The 20,508-nt window shown below is 45.7% G+C and overlaps 2 protein-coding genes across 17 annotated transcripts in view; one reads left to right on the plus strand and one right to left on the minus strand.

Annotated features, from left to right (window-relative positions):
- CDC42BPA (CDC42 binding protein kinase alpha) overlaps nucleotides 1-14,220 on the plus strand; it is a 245,674-nt gene extending 231,454 nt beyond the window's left edge. For 11 of the 16 annotated variants that reach the window (XM_012751184.3, XM_012751187.3, XM_012751188.3 and 8 more), the window contains 4 exons: nucleotides 143-328; nucleotides 6,843-6,960; nucleotides 9,577-9,734; nucleotides 9,947-14,220. In XM_012751184.3, the coding sequence (XP_012606638.1) occupies nucleotides 143-328; nucleotides 6,843-6,960; nucleotides 9,577-9,734; nucleotides 9,947-10,078 (594 nt within the window). In that variant the 3' untranslated portion in view covers nucleotides 10,079-14,220. The remainder of the gene's footprint in view (nucleotides 1-142; nucleotides 329-6,842; nucleotides 6,961-9,576; nucleotides 9,735-9,946) is intronic. The other 5 variants (XM_012751192.3, XM_012751197.2, XM_012751195.2 and 2 more) reach the window with 1 other exon arrangement.
- A 2,628-nt stretch (nucleotides 14,221-16,848) lies between these two features.
- COQ8A (coenzyme Q8A) overlaps nucleotides 16,849-20,508 on the minus strand; it is a 36,831-nt gene continuing 33,171 nt past the window's right edge. Inside the window, exons 10-15 of the mRNA XM_012751322.3 lie at nucleotides 20,367-20,460; nucleotides 19,991-20,132; nucleotides 19,626-19,733; nucleotides 19,365-19,430; nucleotides 19,067-19,153; nucleotides 16,849-17,966 (exon numbers count right to left, since the gene is read on the minus strand). Coding sequence (XP_012606776.1) covers nucleotides 17,679-17,966; nucleotides 19,067-19,153; nucleotides 19,365-19,430; nucleotides 19,626-19,733; nucleotides 19,991-20,132; nucleotides 20,367-20,460 — 785 coding nt within the window. The 3' untranslated portion in view covers nucleotides 16,849-17,678. The remainder of the gene's footprint in view (nucleotides 17,967-19,066; nucleotides 19,154-19,364; nucleotides 19,431-19,625; nucleotides 19,734-19,990; nucleotides 20,133-20,366; nucleotides 20,461-20,508) is intronic.

Raw genomic sequence — 20,508 nt, forward strand, 5'->3', positions numbered from 1 at the left:
TTCTGAGGCCTAAAAGTATTTCATTAACAATTCAGTTCTGATGTAAGATGCTACTTCATTTGTTCGATGTACATGTTGTCTGAAATGTGAATCCATTTTCATCACCTTATTACCTTTTTTCTTCTTTTTGTTGTTTTAATAGCCAGGTTTCCCTTATACATCCCCTCATCATCACTCCGGTCTGATCTCCTCTCCGATCAACTTTGAGCACATCTATCACATGACTGTTAATTCTGCTGAAAAATTTCTCTCTCCTGATTCCGTAAACCCTGAATATTCCCCGTCTCTCCGCTCTGTCCCTGGTACACCAAGCTTTATGACTCTGAGGGTATGAACAGCTGAGTCAGGTGTTAACTTTTACTAACCATGTACAGATTTCCTGTTGCCTGGCTTAACAAGTAACCATGCTAGAGGATACCATCTTGTGAATGGTTTCCTTTGACCTGTATCTCTTCTGCCAAGCTTCTATTCCTACTCTTTCTCCTCTTCTTCCGATTCCATTTCTATTTTGTTTCTTCTTTTGAAGAAAAAGTTGGAAGAATAGGATTTCAATTTTTATTTTTGAAATGCTATTAGAAGTTAATCTATGTAAAATAAAAGATTTTCCATTTCAGATACCATCATGAGAAACAGCCCCCATATGGATCTTTATTCTGTTAAATGGAAAAGGGTTCCCGGAATTTCTGAAATTTTTTATAGTTCATTATTCTATAACCAGTTTCATTGAGAGAAAATTTTTGTATTTGGTGAAGTTAAAGGCTATGTTAGAGCCTATCCACAGACCTTCTATCTACAATAAGCACCTTTTTGAAAAGCTTAAAAATCTCTAAAGTAGGCCAGGCACAGTGGTTCATGCCTGTAATCCTAGCACTCTGGAAAGCTGAGGCAGGAGGATTGCTTGAGTTCAGGAGTGTGAGACCAACCTGAGCAAGACCAAGACCTCATCTCTACAAAAAAAAATAGAAAAATTAGCCAGGCATGGTGGTATACGCTTATAGTCCAAACTACTTGAGAGGCCAAGGCAGGAGGACCACTTGAGCCCAGGAGTTTGCCGTGGCAGTGAGCTAAGGCATTGCACCCCAGCCCAAGCAACAGAGCAAAACCCTGTCTCAAAAAAAAAAGACAAAAAAAACCCTCCAAAGTAAAATGTAAGAAAAATGAATAGAGCCCAGGTGTGATGTCTCACACCTGTAATCCTAGCACTCTAGGAGGCTGAGGCAGGTAGATCAGTCAAGGTCAGGAGTTTGAAACCAGCCTGAGCAAGAACGAGACCCCCATCTCTACTCAAAATAGAAAGAAATTAGCTGGACAACTAAAAATATATAGAAAAAATTAATCAGGCATGGTGGCGCATGCCTGTAGTCCCAACTACTCGGGAGGCTGAGGCAGAAAGATTGCCTGAGCCTAGGAGTTTGAGGTTGCTGTGAGCTAGGCTGACGCCATGGCACTCTAGCCCAGGCAGCAGAGTGAGACTTTTTCTCAAAAATAAAAAAGAATACTAGCAATGAGTAACAGGAAAAAATTCCAAAAATAAGTTAGATTTACTCATCTTTGAGATGATGATATGTATTTAATTGCAACCATTTCCAACCATTATCTAAGATAAACTAAATCTAGAGAGGGGAAAAAAGCATGCTGCATTCTGAAGGACCATGGCATCTGCTGTTGGTCCCCTCCATTCAGCTACCAGTGGCTTTGCAGTGGGATGAAGAGCTGTATGTCCATGTATGTCCATTAAGTGGTGTATGCTTATACTAACTTCAAGGGAACATTTTTATTTTTTGTTGTTTTTTTGGTTTTTTTGAGACAGAGTCTCGCTCTGTTGCCTGGGCTAGAGTGCCATGGCAGCATCAGCCTAGCCCACAGCAACCTCAAACTCCTGGGCTCAAGCAATCCTCCTGCCTCAGCCTACTGAAGCTGGGACTACAGGCATGTGCCACCATGCCCAGCTAATTTTTTGTATATATTTTTAGTTTTCAAGCTAATTTCTTCCTATTTTTAGTAGAAACAAGGTCTTACTCTTCCTCAGGCTGGTTTCGAACTCCTGACCGTGAACAATCTTCCTGCCTTGGCCTCCCAGAGTGCTAGGATTACAGGCGTGAACCACTGCGCCCGGCCCAAGGGAACATTTTCTGAAGTTAGTTTTGCAGATAGTAAAATAATTTGGATTGTATCTTACAAATTCATTTCCTATAATGCCCCCTGGCTTAGAACAATAGTACCATTAATTTTTTTATTTGTATATATAGTAATTTTCCAATTAGAAAATTAGCTGTAGGGTGGGAAGTATATTTTTTGTGATGTAAAATTATTCTAAATTATGTTTTAAACGTCATTGTCATTAACGTTAAATTATTATATCATTTAAATGTCTTATTTGACACAATAAAATTAACCATGATAAAATAAGCCATAGTTTGGTTGGTAACAGATTACAGGAGTGAATTTTAGATGAATGTGTAAGTTAATTAGGAACTTTTCATATAAAAGGTGATGAAAGTGTTACTGAAATTAGTCATCTGTCAGTAGAAACACTGTACCATCAATGGAAGTTTTATCCTAATCTTAAGCATATTTGTACCTAGCAAGGACCAGAGGCTTAGGTTTCTTGTCACTTTATAATGAAGTTTATTTAACTTTAGCTGACTGCATGATAAACTGATTTTTTTTTACAAAACATTTTTTTGTATGTATCATTCCTTTAATACTTCAACATTCAGTGTTACCAAATTCCTGGTATATTTTATAAGCTTAATTTTTGCTATTTATTCTAAAGTAGGTTTGATTTATAGAAAAGGACACCACCAATGTGTCTTAAGCTTTATAGAAAAGACAGTAAAATATACAGGTTGAAACTGATATTCCCATCTCTTTTGAGCTTTTCTTTGCTGTATTGTCCACATGTTGCTTGTGTCGTATAGGATTGTTCCTGTATACGTGAATGTTGAATTGCTAGCATTGACTGTTTCAGTTTTAATTTTTTTATTTGTTTAGAGAAAAAAGGTAAAGCATTTGCTTTAAACAAATAACACACTAAGAATTACATGGACTTTGCAAATTTGGTAAATGAACCAAAATGGCAGTGGTTGAATTTGGGCCCAGCTAACCAGCCAACTTTCATATGAATCATACTCAAGGTGTATGATTTGGATTTTTCAGAATGGCATTATTGCTTATTTTCCTGATTGCTAGATTTGGGCCTTCATTAGTTGCTTTGCCATAACATTCTCTCAGGTGTTTCAGATGCATATAGAAAGCTCAGTACTACAAACTTACTCAGACTGTAACTTCTCCTTGGAGTCTAACAATTTCATGACAACTTGGAACTGAAGTTCCAGTTCTAAACTTTTATTATAACTAAAAATATTTTTAGCCACATTAGTACATTTCTTTTTTTTACCATTGCATACTCCTTTAATAGAATTTTGTCATGTTGCTAACCAAAAGGAAAACATACAATTGTTTTGCTAGATGAGATATTTTATGAAATTCCAATATTCATTCATGAAAATACTGACTAAATAAAATAGTGCATTTCTTTATTGTTTCTTTTAACCTCAAAAGCCTTAAGTATTTGTGCTCATTTCATGGTATTCCATGTTAAATTATTTGATCTATACCATATTATAGCAAAGAAGACAGTCATCTTTTATTAAGTGTTAGCATACATATCATTTGAAGAATTGCTACCATTTTATTCATTGATTCCCAAAAATGTTATTCTGCCTAAACAATGTAAGTAAAATATACTTTGTGTGTTTAAAACACACACACGTAACATCAAACCAATATTAACTAGAGCACTGTGTTATACTGAAAGGATTATAATTTGAAATTCATGAATTACTTTGCCAACTGAATTAATCTCAATACTTGAATAGAAAATTAGAATTATAGATATAATCCATTCATTTATTCAGCAAATACTTTTCAGCACCTGCTTTAGGTGTTGGAGTTTAATGTCATAATAGCAGTAAGTATAAGAAATGATAATATGATTAAAGAAATGAGTCTAAAAACAGCCATGAGCTATGTGCTTAAACTAAATAACCAGATTAAACGAAATAACCAGATCAAACTGATCTGTCACCCCAAACAAGCTGAGGGCCCCAAGAGGAGGGCATGTATGCCAACAGCACTCCCCTGGCTTTCTGTGTTTAAAGGGCAGGTACAAGGACATTTAGTGAAATATATAAAATGCAGTTTAAGCATTTAGGCCTTTTCTTGTGCCGAAACTTGTAAAGCCATTCGGGTAAGGTAGATTTCAGTTACCACAGTTTAATTATCAATGTATGACAGGTATATGAGTAAATTTCTCTGATGTATCCTCTACCTCTGATTAAGCTACCAGAAAAAAAGACTAATATTACCTGAGCCCCAAGTGATTAAAAAAGATTTAGTGCTTTTGAATCAGTAAAATGAGGCATACGATTGTAATGTTTTAAAATACACTACTTAGCTTTGTTAACTGAAACAATTAACAAGGCTCATACTTTGGGAAAAGGAGAGCTTTGTTTCTCATAGAGGGTGGCAGCCTGTTGGGCAGACATTCCAACGGGCTGGACAGCAGAGCCCCAGCCAGAAACCAGGTACTTGTGCTTCAGAAGGACAGACAAAAGCAATAAGATTTTATACTGACTGGGGTGGCCAAGTGCACATACTCAACAAGCTATGGGAGTCATGAATATTTATGAAAAAGGGAAATAATGTGCATTTGTAATTGTGCTTTATTTCTCCCATCCTATCATGGCTGAGAACTCAGTTTCGTGGTGTTTCTGGGGTCACTTGGCCAAGAGGAGTCCATTCAGTTAGCAGAGATGTTTAGGATTTTATTCTTAGTCCATAGCTTGCTATTCTGTTGAGTTTGAAAAAAGCATGACACGGTATGGTTAACTCTTTTAAAAAAATTATATTAGAAGAAAAGATGGACAGGGAACATATCAAATTATTAGTAGTATCTGGTGAATTCACAAGTGACCTTTTTTTGGTCTCTTTTATGATTTCATTATTATTTATATATTTCTATAGTTCATGAGTATTACCTTTCAGAAAAAAAGCAAACAATTTTAATGAATTAGTACTTACAGAACAACGGGTTGATAAATATATTTTCCAGTCACTTTTGTTGTGTGTTAGTGGCCATGAGTATCTGTGATTGTCTGGCAATATAGAAAAGGTAGAGGAATACCCTGTAGTAAAGTTAGCCTGTAGCATTATACGAGCCTGTAGCATTATACGACGAGCACATCTGTTTTCAAAGGAAACTTGCACATTGTACTCACACTCAGATTTATTAATTGGCTTTACTTAACAAATCAATCCTCTGAGAAAGTCACAAAACTTGAATTTTTGACAACTTTTAATGTGTGATTGTTTATTGCACTTTTTAATGGAGTTATGGTCTTGTTTAACACATGTAAAATCCGTGATTTTTCTCCCCAGCAGATTAACATTTTGATGTGACTGGAGGGAAGGTTGAAAGTGACATTGCAGATGACTGTATATGGTCATCATGGGGGTGTGAAGACTCTTAGTGGGACAGGGCTAAGTGCTTTCTTTTTACTAGTATGGTTACTTCAATCCTCAGAAAAGCCCCACAGGGCAGTTGTTATCCCCATAATAGAGCTGAGGAAATGAAGTGTCACAAGCCCCAGGCCTGCTGTCAACAAGCTGTGCAGCCCAGATGCAAGTGGGGGTCTCTTTCCTGGCTTGGCTGTGCTCATCAGCCAACGTGCTGCCTTCATGTCACCTCCTCTTGTGAGCAGCTAATGAAAGAGAGGGGTGGCTTCCTGGAAATAGGCACTGTAGACTAGTAAAATTACCGCCATTTTTGTGGCTATGAAAGAAAAATTAATAAGGAGTAGATAAATTTTCCAAATATATATAAATCTGTTTATAAATGATGAGAGATCAAATCTAGACCATTTGCAACAGCAAACACTTACATGAGGCTGGAACTATGTCAACAAATAGAGAAAGCATTGTAGATGGTAAAAAAGATGTTAATACTATAGCATATGTAGTTTGCCTATTCAAGGATTTATAAAGAATACTAAAATATTTTTCCCTCCTCTGGACTTTTGTCAGACCCGAAATCCCCCTTCTGGTCTGAAAAGCTCGCAGCCACCAGGGAGGCTGTGCGCTGTCCGTTCCCTGCATGCCACCTCCAGGGCTCTCCTCTAAGTGTGTGTGATTTGCAAACCTTCTGTGGCCCATTTTCCACCAAAATCACTCAGTAATCAGATGGAAACTTTTCAAAGTAATATCCCCAAGGTAACTCGCCTCATCCCGGCTATGAGTGTTGCAGTGTCATATTTCTGACTCATCGTTCTACTGTGCGTGTCAATAAAGATTCTGCCTGGTGGCTGATGGCGTGAGTATGTGACTGGCACATGCAGTATCACATCGCTAAAACATTTTCTTGAGAATGTAATTTTAATTAGATTTCCTCTAAATGGACTGATTCAGCTGTTATCCTAAGCAAATAAAAATATCATACATAGTAAAAAGCTTTATTTCAGTTTTCCACAAATGTCCATGTAATTCTGTACTTCGCTGTCACATCTAACCATGTAACTTTTACTTAGTGTTTTCACAACCAAAAAAATCCACTTATTGATAAATATTTCAATAAGTATAAGCACATATCTTGATTTATGGTGAGATTTACTTCATGTTAAGGTTTTACTTTTGTGGGTGGGAAGAAATTATATAACCTGTTCCTCTGTGTCATTCTGGTCAGATAATTGTTTTTTCTTCATAATCATAGTGAAAAATAGATATGTCTGCAGAAAATCAGTTTCTTCCTAGCTGAAGAATATCTCTTTCACTTTTGTTTCTAGAATCCTCGACCTCAGGAAAGCCGGACAGTGTTCAGCGGCTCAGTCAGTATTCCGTCTATTAGCAAATCCCGCCCCGAGCCAGGCCGCTCCATGAGCGCTAGCAGTGGCCTGTCCGCAAGTAAGTGGCCGGGGCTGCAGGAAGGGGCTGCCCTGACAGCGCTGCCCCCAGCCGCCTCTCTGCCAGTCCCATGAGTGACATGTTCTTCACTCAGGCATGCTCAGCCATTCTCAAGTGGCAACAGTGTTGTAGTACCTGGTGGGCCTTCTAGAGCTTATAGGCCATCTGGGATATACACAGACAAATTTGATTATAAATTGTGACGATAAATGCTCCGAAGGAAATAAACAGGGTGTGATAGTAGAGAATAACAAGGGGTAGCCATGGAGGATGAATTCCTACTTAGAATAATTAGGAAAATCACATCCTTTTCTACCGGTGAGATGTGTTTATGTTTGAGTAACTGGAAGAGGACCAGTGCGGCTACGGCTACGTGGTGGTAGGGAGTGACAAGAAGCAGAGCGGGAGAGGTAGAGAAGGGTTAGATCAGCCGGGACTTGAAGGCCAAGGGAAGACATTTTTATTTTATTCAAAATGCAAAGGGAAGCCTTTGAAAAGCGTTAAGTAGGGAAGAATCTTTATTCCCTTTGCATTCTTAAAATGATCACTCCGGCTGTCGGTGGGAGAGTGGTTGGAGGGGCGAGGGTGGAAGCCAGCACCTGGATGGGTTCTGCATGGTCCAGGCGGAGGTGGCGAGGGCTCAGGATGCAGCAGTGCAAAGGGGAAAAGAAGGGAGAGAGGAGGTAGATTCTTCAGATACCTTTTCCGAGGTAGGAACAAGAAGACTTGGTGCGCTAGTTGTGGGGAAGTAAGGCGCAGGGAAGAGTATAAAGATGACTCCTAGGTTTGTGCTAGAGCCTTTGGGTGATGCCGTTTACTCCCAGTAACCCCGTTGGAGAGGGGCCTGGGGTGGGACATTCCAGGCATGTGCAGAGGTCCCAAGTCAGGAAAAAAAGGAGCATGTTTGATTAGGCAAAAGAAGGCCAGGGACAGAATCAGGAATGTACCCGTTTACCACAAAAGTGAGATAACATGTATCATTCATCGGGTACACATGTTTAAGGCTCCATTAGATACAAACTTTTCTTCTAAGTTACTGGAGGTAGAATCATAATGGCCTAGGCCTGTTTTAATGTGGCTCACAGTCTTTATTATTAGCCTTTTTTTTACTCTACCCTGAACTGCAGCATCTCTTTTTTATGTTTTGAACAGAACCCTTTTGAACAGGACTCTAAAGAGAAAAAAGCTGTGCTCTGTGGTGGACTAATGTTCAGCTACTGCCCAGGGAGCAACTTTTTGGTGGGGGAGGAAGAGAAGGGAAGATACTGTCCACCTCAGTAAAAGTATGCAAAGATGCTCAAAGCTGCAGGCCTCAGGGTTAGAGGGATGTGCAAGTGGAACATCTGGCTGATTAAAGAAATTTAGTTTCAACAAATTCACTGTGATCTTTTATAGTTCCTGGATTATTAGCAATGAGGTTATCGATTGTCACATGATCATTGTAGCTTTTGATTTTGGGAAAATTGTTCTTGGCCAAAGGGTTGTTTTTCTGTAACTTTCTCAAATGTACGCTTTCCCAGTAGCACAGCATTGGCTTAGAGATCAAAGAACGTATAGCTTGAGTGTGCTAACATAAATGCAGTCCCAAAATGCATCAGATGCAACTTTAATGAAACCTTTCTTCACTTCTATACAAGTAAACTCCAATAGAAAGTAATTGCACTAAATCCAATTTCACATTTAAAAAGTCATTTTAGCCAGATACAGTGGCTCATGCCTGTAATCCCAACACTTTGGGAGGTGAATGTGGGAAGATCACTTAAGACCAGGAGTTCCAGACTAGCCTGGCAACATAGCAAGACCCTGTCCCTACAAAATATTTAAAAAAGTAGCCAGGCCTGGTAGCACATGCTTGTAGTTCCAGCCACTAGGAAAGCTGAGGTGAGAGGATTGCCTGAGCCCAGGCGTTCAAGGTCATAGTGAGCTATGATTGAGCCACCGCACTCCAGCCCAGGCAACAGAGTGAGGTCCTGTCTCTAAAAATATTTTTTAAAAAAAATCAATTCAGTCAGAAAACTTATTTGTTGCCCTGTATTCTTGAATGTTAGATATTTGAATTTAAGTTTCCTGATGCAGACTGAGTTTCCTTCATTCATTTGTTGTTGTTCATTCAGCAAACAGCCCAGGTATTGTTTTTAGGCTCTAGCAATATAAAGATGAATGATGCTGCATTAGTATCTCTTGTCTCTTGCTGCATGAGGAGTTCTCCCACTTAGAAGCTTAAAATAGCAAACATTTATTATCTCACATAGTGTCTTAGGGTCAGGAATCTGAAAGCACCTTAGGCTGAATGATTCCTGCTCAGGGTTTCTCATGAGGTTGCAATCAAGCTGTCTGCTGGGGCTATAGGCCCCTCAAGGTTCAACTGTGACTAAAGGCTGGGCGTGGTGGCTCATGCCTGTAATCCCAGCACTTTGGGAGGCCGAGGCGGGAGGATCATTTGAGGACAGGAGTTGGAGACCAAGGGCCAAGGCACAGCAGTTGGACTTCCTGTCCATCAGAGGAGGATGACTTGGGGCCTGGGAAGGATGGCTGCTCAGCTTGGCAGTCTGCACGCTTTCTAAAGGATCGTCCTCTTCCGCATACATAAAATTTTGCCTGCTTGATGTGCTGTAGGGTCATCTGCACAGAATGGCAGCGCATTAAAGAGGGAATTCTCTGGAGGAAGCTACAACGCAAACCGGCAGCCCATGCCGTCCCCATCGGAGGGCTCCCTGTCTTCCGGAGGCATGGACCAAGGAAGCGATGCCCCGGCGAGGGACTATGACGGAGAGGTGCGCAGCTATGCCTAGAGGCAGGGTTTTGGAGACTTTAGGGCATTCACCCAAGTAACGCCACCACCTGGGGGTTGGCCTCCGCCACAGCAGGGGCAGCTTGAAGCCTCTTAAGGTCCTTTGATGAGGGTGGCTAGAGGGGTGGTAACCTGAGCCCTCCTGCCTTCCTCTCTCCCTCTGCTTCTCATTACATTTTACTTTGGGCCTTACAGGACTCTGATTCTCCGAGGCATTCCACAGCTTCCAACAGTTCCAACCTGAGCAGCCCCCCAAGCCCAGTCTCACCCCGAAAGACCAAGAGCCTCTCTCTGGAGAGCACCGACCGCGGGAGCTGGGACCCGTGAGCTGTGTGGCGGCTCTGGTCCCCAGCTCCCTTCCACCACCTCTCCCTCACTTTCATCCCTTCCCCCACTCAGCCTGAACACACCAGGGCTGGCAGCAGTAGCAGGGCAGGGAGTCGGGAGTCCTGACTACACGACTCACAGATCCACGCCCCCTCGGCCTGAGCAACAGCAAAGGCAGACTTTGATTAAGCAGCTTAGATTAATACTGATTTCATTCCATACTCTTAGAGTTGCTTTCAATACTATTTTACTCCTTCTCCAAAGGTAGCTTAAATAGGCAGATTACACAAATGTAAATGATAAGACTAAGACTAGACAGATTTTGTTTTCACAGTAGAGTCTTATAGTCCCAAAATAGCTCATGGGATTCTCTGTCCGAAGGGGAGAGTCCGACCCTGCGCGGCACCCTGAGCTCATTCAGCAACCGCAGTGAGCCTCCACCCAACTGTTGCCAGCAGATCCATTCGCATTAAAGCAATGCATATTTTACTACATACAGAGTTTAAATGAATACATAAATGTAGAAGTTAAATACTGAATGTATATAGTCAAAAGAAGCATCTTGTATTCAGTGAAAGATGATGCATATATAAGAGAAAGAGATGATTTAATTTAAAGAAATGTGTTGTTTCTTGTCTGTTTCCCAGCTAAGTAAGTAACGTAAAGGGTAGGCAGGCCTCAAGCTGACATTTGTAGAGCGCGGAGGAAACGGAGTTCCCTTTAGTGCCTGTCCTCAGGCTGCAGTCACCGGGGAGCTTTGGTTTGCACTGTGACCTGGTAGCGGAGTTTTAACATCTGAAGCCGCTTCAGCAGCAGCATGAAAGGGCAAACTCACCTCTACCCAAGCTGTTTCCTTTATTAGTGGTAGAATGGGAACCACACTTCTCATTTTTTGTTTTGATATCTTCTGCTGATGAATGTAAAAATACAATTCTGTCCCCTCTGATCCCTTCCAGTTGAAAGAGCACAGGGAGTGTCATGGCTTCTGAAGGTCCATGTGTGTTTTGTCAAAGTGCTTTTGTTCCTGGGCTAGGCCTCTTCCTCCCCAAGTCGCAGTAAGATGTCCCTCCTGGGCTGGAGGCTGGAGGCTGGAGACTGGAGGCGGCTTCCCGGGGGGAGTCTGTTTTGTTGAGGGTGGGCGTGAGCTTCCTCAGATAAGCCGAGGTGGAAAGGTTCTTATCACCAAATAATAGAAAACCTCAAAAGCAAGGACTCAAGCAGCCTTAACCAAATGTTCTTTCACGTACCCAGTGGAAACTGGCTGTGATTCACCCGCTTGCAGGGGCAGGACGTGAGCCCGCGCGGACGGCGTCCTCCCTCCACCGCTGCACCTGCCGCCAGTTCCATGTCCGCTCGGAGTCCTGCTGTTTTAGTTGCCACAAGGAAATGAGATGCAGAACCAGAATTTATTTCAGCAGAGTCATTTTGGCAGTTAAGCATATGAGAAAGATATAAAAATATCTCATGTAAGTGAAGAGTTTCTGCTTCTCTTTTACTTTTCGTCTAAGTTTCTCTGAGAAATAGAAACAGGATTTTCTCTTATTTTCTTTAATATTGAGCAGAAATGAAAGAGGTTTCCTGCAGTTACGAATCTGGGTTGTGTGTTCAGACCCCGTCATTTCCCTCCTTGCCGCCTTTCCATGCGCGCCAGCCCCCTGCGCGGGGCACCGGGCCTCAGTGGGATTGCTGAGACTCAGGGAGGGAGCAGAGGGGCCTGGTGGGGGTTATATTGCAGACACTTAGAATAGGGGATTAAGAAAATAAAAGCTTTGACACTTCAACTTTCTGGATTTGGTGCTAGCTCAGATTTGATTATATTTTATTTTGAATGGGCATAATTTGCTGCACAGTTCTAATTTCCCAAATCTTTTTGCTTTTTGAAAAGAAGTGTAAAAATACTTTTGTACATCACAGTTTCAAGGGTTGGACCTCAGGTTGGGTTGTTGCCATCTGACTCTGATCACTCCCTAAAGTTGGCACTGGGAGGAGGGGAGGGAACCCTCTCTCCAGCCAGCCGCTGGGTGCTTGTAACCAGCCGCCGTCACCCATCTCACCCTCCTGTCCTTTTCTGTCCTCTCCTCTTCCCCTCTCCTCTCTCCCTTCTCTTAAGAGAGGAGACAGACCCAAGCTGAGACTCTACACCAAGCCATTAGTTTGTAAATTGTGGATTTTTGTCTATAGGTGCTTATTTTTCAAAGGATGCTTTTAGGATCAAAATATCACCCTACCTAAAGTCTGGGCTCCACAACAGTGAGTCAGACTGTCCACCCCCCGACAAGCAGATGAGCGAAAGCCGCTGAGGCTTGTCTTGGCTGCCAGGTTAACTGGGCACCTTGTTCACATTCACCCCATGGATTGCACCACGGCACTTTGATTTTCCCTGCAACCGTAAGTAGTCTCATCAGTCACGATAGCGCAGTCCCAAGTGTGTTTAGGACTGCGGGAGAGAAACGCTGCTGGGGTATTAGTTTGGGGGAGGATTTTTCCAAGATGATCATCCTACTGGTCTTGTCCCATGCTTTAATATGAAGCCTGTTACTCTCAGAACCTTCTGAGAGGAATGATTTAAAAAGATGGGGAATGGGTTCACAGAAAAGATATCTTCATTGCTGTCTGCAGTCATCCTTTGTTTTCATGCAGAACATTTTTAAAATGCATATGGCAGCAGAAACTAATTTCTCAGTAGAAAGAAAAAATACATTTGGAGGCATTTCTGGGATAGTGTATGTGTTGGTATTTGGTGCTATCTATGTCCAGCCAATTTGTTATCTACCCTTGAATTCTGACTAATTTTGTCATGTGTTTTGGGTCTATAAAATTACGTACATATATATATATTTCTTTTTGCCAAAAACACCCTTCCCCCTTGTCAAGTGATTGCTAAAGCAGATGTCATTCTTTAGTTATTAAATATACATATATTTATGCACACATACCCGTACACTTAGTGATTTATGTTCTTTCCCACGGGAGCACAGGTTTAAGGCTATGAGAGAGAACTAAAAATGGCCCATCTATTTGTTTTCCAACCAGTTCTTATACTCAAGCTTCAGGGGAGAATCTGAAATTCCTGTCATGTTTACAACAATCTGTCGTTTCCAGCTGGCTGTCAGCCTCCCCTTCCATATGGTTAGAGTAATATAATTTTGTTACTTAGTGGTCACATCTATTTCTGAGAAAGACCAGTTGCATTTATGTGGAATCTCAGGTATCGTTAAGGAAAAGTCAGAGCAGGGGTGGGCGGACACCCTAACCTGCCAGATGCAGCAGGGCCATTTGCCAGCCCTGGCAGGGTCACCAACACCGTCGTCTCCCAGCCGAGTGGGGCTTGGCTTGCCAAGTGCGTGGCTCACCGTCCACTCTGGACACGGGGCACTCGGCAGCCTGCTGCTCCTGCCGCGGGTCGACGTCGCCACAGCCCAAGACTGCTGAGCAAGGGATTAGCTGTGCTCCTCGCTCCCCCCGCCCGGCCCTGATTCACATAAGCTGCATGGCATTTCATTGAGCCCATTTAAAACCTCTTTCCTTGTTACGACTTCACTTACTACTCAAGTCCAGAGTTCTCTGCGGACTCCTGCTAGATGGGGAGAGCCTTGCTCCTGACGCAGCATGGTCCCAGCGGTGCTGGCAGCAGCCGGCATCCCCTCCTTCCCAGGGACACCGTTCCCCACAGGACACCCTTGCAGTTAGGGGGGAAACTGACTCACATCAACCTTGAAATCTCATGAAAACAAAATGACCTGCCTTTTTATTTGATAGTGTAATATCATTTATTTTATAAATTTTTAAGGGTTTTCCTCATTGTAATATTATTGTACAGTTTTGCATGGCCTAGGTGTAATCATTTTTTGTTTAGAATACAATGCTGACAACTATGTGTGTATGGAGGGGAAAAGACATTGCTTTGGCCTCTTATCACTCCTTATTTTATTTTGTTTGGTTTTTATGCCCTCAGTGTCTTAGGGAACTTTATAAGAGATTCTCTGCTACCAAACAATTATGTGGATCCTTTTGCACAGAAATATTTAAGGTGGGATAGTAAAAAATGTAACAAGACTCCTCACCAATATTTTATGTTGATATCACTTAATATTAACCAGACTTTGATGTATTGCAATAAAACAGGGAGCTGTTAGAACTGAGTATTTTGTCTTTTTTCCTCCCATTTAAGAAGTTTGAGGAATGCAGAAAAGGTGCCCAACTCTCTGCGTCTCACTCGGTCTTGCTTTCTGCCGGTTTCCCTCCTCATCCTGGCTTCCTCCTCCCACTGCTGAAGGACATGGGGTTAGTTTTGTCACTTGTGGCTTAATCTGGGGCTTTCATAGTTTCTTCCTTAGCTCAGGTAAGAATAATGTTAAATTCTCTTGAAGCTTCCAACTCCCCTCTTCTGGTCAAAACGTCCTGATTACTATTACTTTGGTCTGCAAGCCCACGCTGTGCCTGCATGAGGTGTCCTGAGTGGGCCTGACAGTGTAAATGTGGGAGTTTGATTTTATGTCTGCTTGTTGGAGAAAATCAGTAGCCACTTAAACAAGAGTTACTGGTACTGCTTTTGCTAAGTTAGAATGGTACATCTGAGAACACAGGTAAGGTCAGGAGTGGTCTTAACAAAGGAAATCCTCAACTGTGGCTGCAGTTAAGTAATAATTCTGAGAACCCTCCCTGTTCCCATATAATTGACATTTCTACTGTTATGGATACGTTGGTTTGTTAAAATATATGCTGGATTAGACGCAGCAGCTGTGCAGTGGTTTAAAACAGGGCTTGGCAAACTTCTTCTGTAATGGGCCAGTTAATATTTTTGGCTTTGTGGGTGTTATAATCTGTTGCAGCTACTTTGCCTGTATAGTGCAGAAAGTCTTAGCGCTTATTCATTTACATATTAGACTCTGTTCCAGTAAAACTTTACTTACAGCAGTGCAATGGGCCAGATTTGGCCCGTGGACCACAGTCTGCCTGCCCTTGGCTAAGACTAGACCTATAGTAGCCTGTGAGACCGACTGTCTTATTCCAAGTCCTGGTGCCACCACTTGACCTCTGAGCCTGTTTTCTCTTCTATAAAAATGCCTACTCTGAGTGTCAGAAGCGTTAATACACAGAGGTATTTAGAATAATGGCTGTGGCCTATCACTATCACTGTCTTGACATTATTAACCATCAACGCCTTCGGTAACAAATACTCTTTTTTTTCTGTGCTGCTGCATGTCTAGCCCTTCACTAGGTGTTAGGGATACAAAGTCACAGTCCCTGGAAAATCAGGCCGTGATTTGCCATGTTCTTGTGCCATGTCTTCCCATGCTAGTAGTGGGCACAGGGAGGCATTCAATCACGTGACACTGTGAAAGTCAAAATAGGTACAAAAGAAAAAGTATTTGTGGCCATTTTTAGGGCTGATGTTACTCCGGGATTGCAGCCATTTACAATCCCCAGCGATCCCCACTGTCGAGTGCAGCCCTCTGGGTTGCAGCTGGCTGTCACACTTAGGGCACAAACCACATTCCAGTTTCCCTCAGAAAATTCCTCTTCTCCCAGCAGTTGTGGTCAGTGGTTGCTGGGGAAGCAATTACTTGCTCTGTTCTTTATTTTCTCCCCTCCCTCCACCTTCATGCAGCTGCTCCATCTGTTTGGGTTATTTGAGAGGAAAAGGCTGAGCCCTGGCTGGGGCTGGCCTGGGTTCTTCTCCTCCTCTTTGCCCTGCAGGGGTGTGGCTTCAGATCTGCGCATGGCAGGGCGTTTGCTAAAGGGCCAGGCGATCCTAGCACTCCGGGAGCCCGAGGCAGGCAGATTAATCAAGGTCAGGAGTTCGAAATCAGCCTGAGCAAGACCCCGTTTCTACTGTAAATAGAAAGAAATTAATTGACTAACTAATATATATAGAAAAAAGTAGCCAGGCATGGTGGCGCATGCCTGTACTCCTAGCAATTCGGGAGGCTGAGGCAGGAGGATCGCTGGAGCCCAGGAGTTTGAGGTTGCTGTGAGCTAGGCTGACGCCATGGCACTCACTCTAGCCTGGGCAACAAAGCGAGACTCTGTCTCTAAAATAAAATATAAAATAAAATAAAATAATAAAATATAAAATTAAATTAATAATAAAATAGGGCCAGGCAAGCTCTAGCAGGGGATCTAACATGGTGCTGGGGGCACCACTGCTAGCCAAGCCAGGTGGCCTCAGGGAGACCTCCCAGGGCCCTCCGTCCTGTCTCAAACCTAGCTCAGCAATCTCAAATCTCAGAAAGTAAAATGAAGCCTGAAAACCTATACAAGGACCTATTTTGGACCACGGTGGCCTTTGCACGTGTACTTTCAGAGTGTTCACGGGGCTGGAAGGGCCCCCCACCTGAATGTCAGAGTGCCCCCATCATCTAGGAATCAAGTTAGCCCCAGGAAGAGTCACTTTTCAGGAAATGGTCTTCACCTGCAGCTGACCTCTATCTAGAAGGGTCTCCCTGTGACGCAGGCCCTGCTGCCAGGTGTGACAGTCCTCCCACAGTCAGTGTCACCAATGTAGAGCCTGCAGAGGGCCGGGGCAGTGACACTGCAGCTTCTCCTTCCATCCTCCATCCCCTCTTGCCTGCCTGGCCGCCTCTCCTTTCACAAACAATGTGGCTGAGCCTTCCACGATCAGGGACTGAGGACCTCACGCTGAGGACAGGTGCGAGCCTTGTCATCAGGCTGTGATGCCAACCGCAGAGAACCACCATGACGCTAGAAGATATGGGTCAGCGTTCTCCAAAATTCATAAAGCACAGGAAATGGCACAATCACTAACGTGCTTTTCATAAGCACTTTTTTATTGAATTGAAACAATTATAAGACTTGTACAAAAATTTGGAGCCTGTGATGACCCTTTGGTGGAACGAGTGACACCTGTGCATCTCCTCTGGCAGTGGCCCTGGCAGGGAGGAACCTTCCAGCAGCAGACGAGGAATGTGTCTCGGTCCCCCAGCCTGCTGCTCCGACCCCTCCCCTGTGAGGCAGCGATTCTCTGGGAACATTCAGCTATCAGGAAAGCTAAGGACCAGCCCGAGCAGGCCGGGCCCCACGAGGTTTAGTGGCACGTGTTGGCACTGCTCTCGCTCAGACCACAGGCTAGAGAGCAAGAGGCCAGGAAACAAATCTCATTCTAGAAACACACATACACACTAACCTTAGACTGCAGTTGACAAAATCCAAAAATCTTTCTTTTGTTTTGGTGGCAGATTTAAGAAGTACTCTCATTTCTGCTTAACATTCATATTAGAAAAAGGAAGAAAACAGAATTGCCTTTTTATCTAGAGTTATTTCAGAGGATGAATAAACAACAGGCAGATTCTGACAGAGCAGTGGCGTTTCGTTCCCATTCCTGCACTTCTCGCCCCACCGCCACGCGCTGAGCCGTGAAAACCGTGTAAAGCGCGGGCTACGGGCTCTGGCAGCCTCTCCCCAGACCCCACCACAACCAGCCACCTTTTCGTACTGCACAAAGGGGTTTAAACGAAGCATGGACACCATCTCCCCAGTGGTTTTAGCCTGTGTGAAGGACGGAGAGTCCCGCTGAGCCGGCCTGGGCGCGACCCGCAGGCTGGGCGCCCTGTCTGCCTTCGGCCCGGGTGTCCGGCGGCTACTGCTGCCTGGCCTGCCTCTCGAGGTACTTGCTGTAGGCCTCCTCGAACATGGCTTTACAGGAGAAGCGGGCCTTCAGCTTGGAGCAGATGAGGAAGGAGCCCCCCATCTTCCGGTGCAGGGAGTAGGTCTCCTCGGGTGGGGGGACCAGGCGGTGCTTCAACATGACCGGAATCAGGTTGTGGATCTTCTCGGTGGTGCTCTGGGTGCCAAAGTCAAAGGGCTCATCCGAGGCAAAGGCCTCCCCCAGGATGAGGATGGCATCCAGGTGGGCGTCTTCCATGACCTGGGGGGAGGACAGGAAGGGTAAATGGCAACGAGATTCAAGAGCATTCCACACAGCTATGGGCCCCACGTCCTGAGCGCTCACTGAAAGCTCTGCTCAGGTCATGGAAGCGCCAGGCAGGTGAGGGTTTTGTTTTTAACCAGATTAAGAAATGGTAACAGGGATAAACTTTAACCCCCGGGGCCAGGAAAACAACATTAATGTGTGGGCTGGGATGATGTGAGACCGAAGGGAGTCGTGGGGCCTGGGGCAGAAGGTGGAATATGAGCCCTGCGCGATGGTGCCAGTTGCAAAGTGTTTACAAAACACTCTTCTGACCAAAAAGAACAGAGTTCATGGGCCGAGCTGGTGGGGCCCACCTGCCGTGCACGGCCTGCGAGCCTGCAGAGTGCGCCCAGGACAGCTCGCTACTGGGTGTCTGTCCCAGGGAACTGGCAGCTAACGGAGGAACCTGAGAAGTAACTGAGCCTGGAACGGTGGGTCAGGACAGGGGCCGGGGCCAGCTCACAGTGACACGGTGACAGTGAGGGGACTGAGGGCTTCTGGGGTAGTGTGATCCTTTTACAGCTGAGCTCCAAGCTCTGGCAGCTCAAAGACGCTAATTTGCCTAAAATGGCACTCTGACTAGGTGTTGAACCCAAGCGGGACTCGGATCTCAGCCCCTTCCCCACTGTCAAGCAGAGGTCAGTGGCTTCTGGGTGACAGACGCAGAGTGTCCCCCTTTATTTAAAGCACTGAGACTCCCATCTCCTCACCCTCCCAGCAAGGCCTCACAAGGGCGTCCAGGGCTCCCCCTCCCAGCTGCCGCGCTCCAGCTCGCGCCGACACAGCTCCGACCCGGAGCAGAGACGGGAGCCTCACAAGTCCCCAGGCACCCGGCTCACCTGCCACTTGGAAGATGTCACAGAGCACAGAGGCATCGGGCTGGGCCGGGCCCGGTGCTGGAGACACGCCCAGGAGCAGTGTCCCCTGCGCTTCATCCGTCACATACCGAGTTCCACTTCATGTTTCAAAGGGACAAGTAGTCCAAGCCCGCCCTCCCCACCAACGCACACCCTGGACCAGCAGGGCCTTGTGCAGCCCCCAGGGACCCTGCTCACCTTGACCTCATAGCCAGTGAGGAACTTCATCTCTATGGACTTCGTCCGCACCGTCTCCCTGTCCCTGTCGGCAGCAGCCCTGATGATCTGGGCAGAAGCACAGGAGGGACCCATGGGGCAGGATGGACAGACAAGGGAGACAAGAGCCAAACCCGCCTGCCCCACCTTCATCCCTCCTCACCCTTTGCAAGACCCCGGCCTGTAAGCCTGCACGCTGTCACCAGACCTGGAGCCCCTGCGTCTTGTCCCAGCCTCAGGAAAACCTGGGCCAAGGACAGGGCCCCTCTCCTGACTGTACCTGAATGTAGAGGTCAGTGAACGATCTGTCATATTCCCGTGTTGCCCCAAAGTCCAAAAGAGCCACCTGTGGTAGACACACCAGGGGAAGCTTAGTGCAGGACGGGGGTGTGGGGTGGAGAGGGGTGAATACAGCAGAGAATGGGGCTCCGCAGGGCCGAGCTAGGACGCCGCAGCCCCTTGCTCTGCTGGCTTTCCTGGGACGAGGGCAGACCAGGGGCTCGCTCGGGCCCAGCTGAGGGTGCCCCTCCCAGGGGCTCACCTTGTGCTGCTGGGGGTCATAAAAGAAGTTGGACCAGTTGGGGTCTGTCTGCATGAAGTGGAACTCAAACAGCTCCCGCAGGCACAGGACCAGGATGTTGTAGCAGATCTAGGGCAGGGCAGGGGTCCTGCATCAGGCAGCGCCAGGTGACCTGGCACCTGGGAGTCAGGGAGAAATCCACGACTCCTGCAGCATCCCGCCCCACCCTCTGCCCAGTGTCACCTGGGTGGAAGAATGTAGCAGCTTCCCTCCTGTCCCCTTAAGTCCACCGGCGCTCCTGCACACCCCACCCTGCCGCAGGGAACACCTCAGGGCACACACAGCAGGGACACCCAGCCCCCAGCCCATCCCACCCACACAGACACCTCGTTCCGAATCTCCTGACTCAGCCCTTCTGCCTGGTCCAGGGGGAAGCCGGACACCAGCTCCGTGGTCAGCACGTGGGGGCTGCACAGCTCGTCCACGATCTCAGGCACATAGAAGAAGGGGTGGTCCTTCAACAGCTCCCTGGGGGGGTGGGATCACATACTGGCCTCCGACCCTCCCCCTGTCCCCCCCACGGCTGCCAGGCAGAGGGCCCTGCTTTGCTCTGGGCAGGATGCAGCTACCGGCCCAGGCTGTGACCCCAGCCATCTGCCCCTCAGAGCTGGAGGAACCTTCACCCACAACAGTGCCTAAGGCGGCCCTCGCCCCCCACCCCCTCTCGGGAATCTTGGGCAAGGGGCTGGCCAGGAGCTGCACCTGAACTTCTTGGCACAAGCAGCCTCCCGCTGGTAGTCACACTCGAGGGCCAGCTCCCGCCTCAGCACGTCGATCAGGTGCTCGGGGAACAGGCCTGGCCGGGGAGGAGGGCACCAGGCTGGGCAGGGGGTCTTGGGGGAGC

The sequence above is a fragment of the Microcebus murinus genome, chromosome 19 (genome assembly GCF_040939455.1).
Source record: "Microcebus murinus isolate Inina chromosome 19, M.murinus_Inina_mat1.0, whole genome shotgun sequence".
Taxonomy (NCBI): Eukaryota; Metazoa; Chordata; class Mammalia; order Primates; family Cheirogaleidae; genus Microcebus; species Microcebus murinus.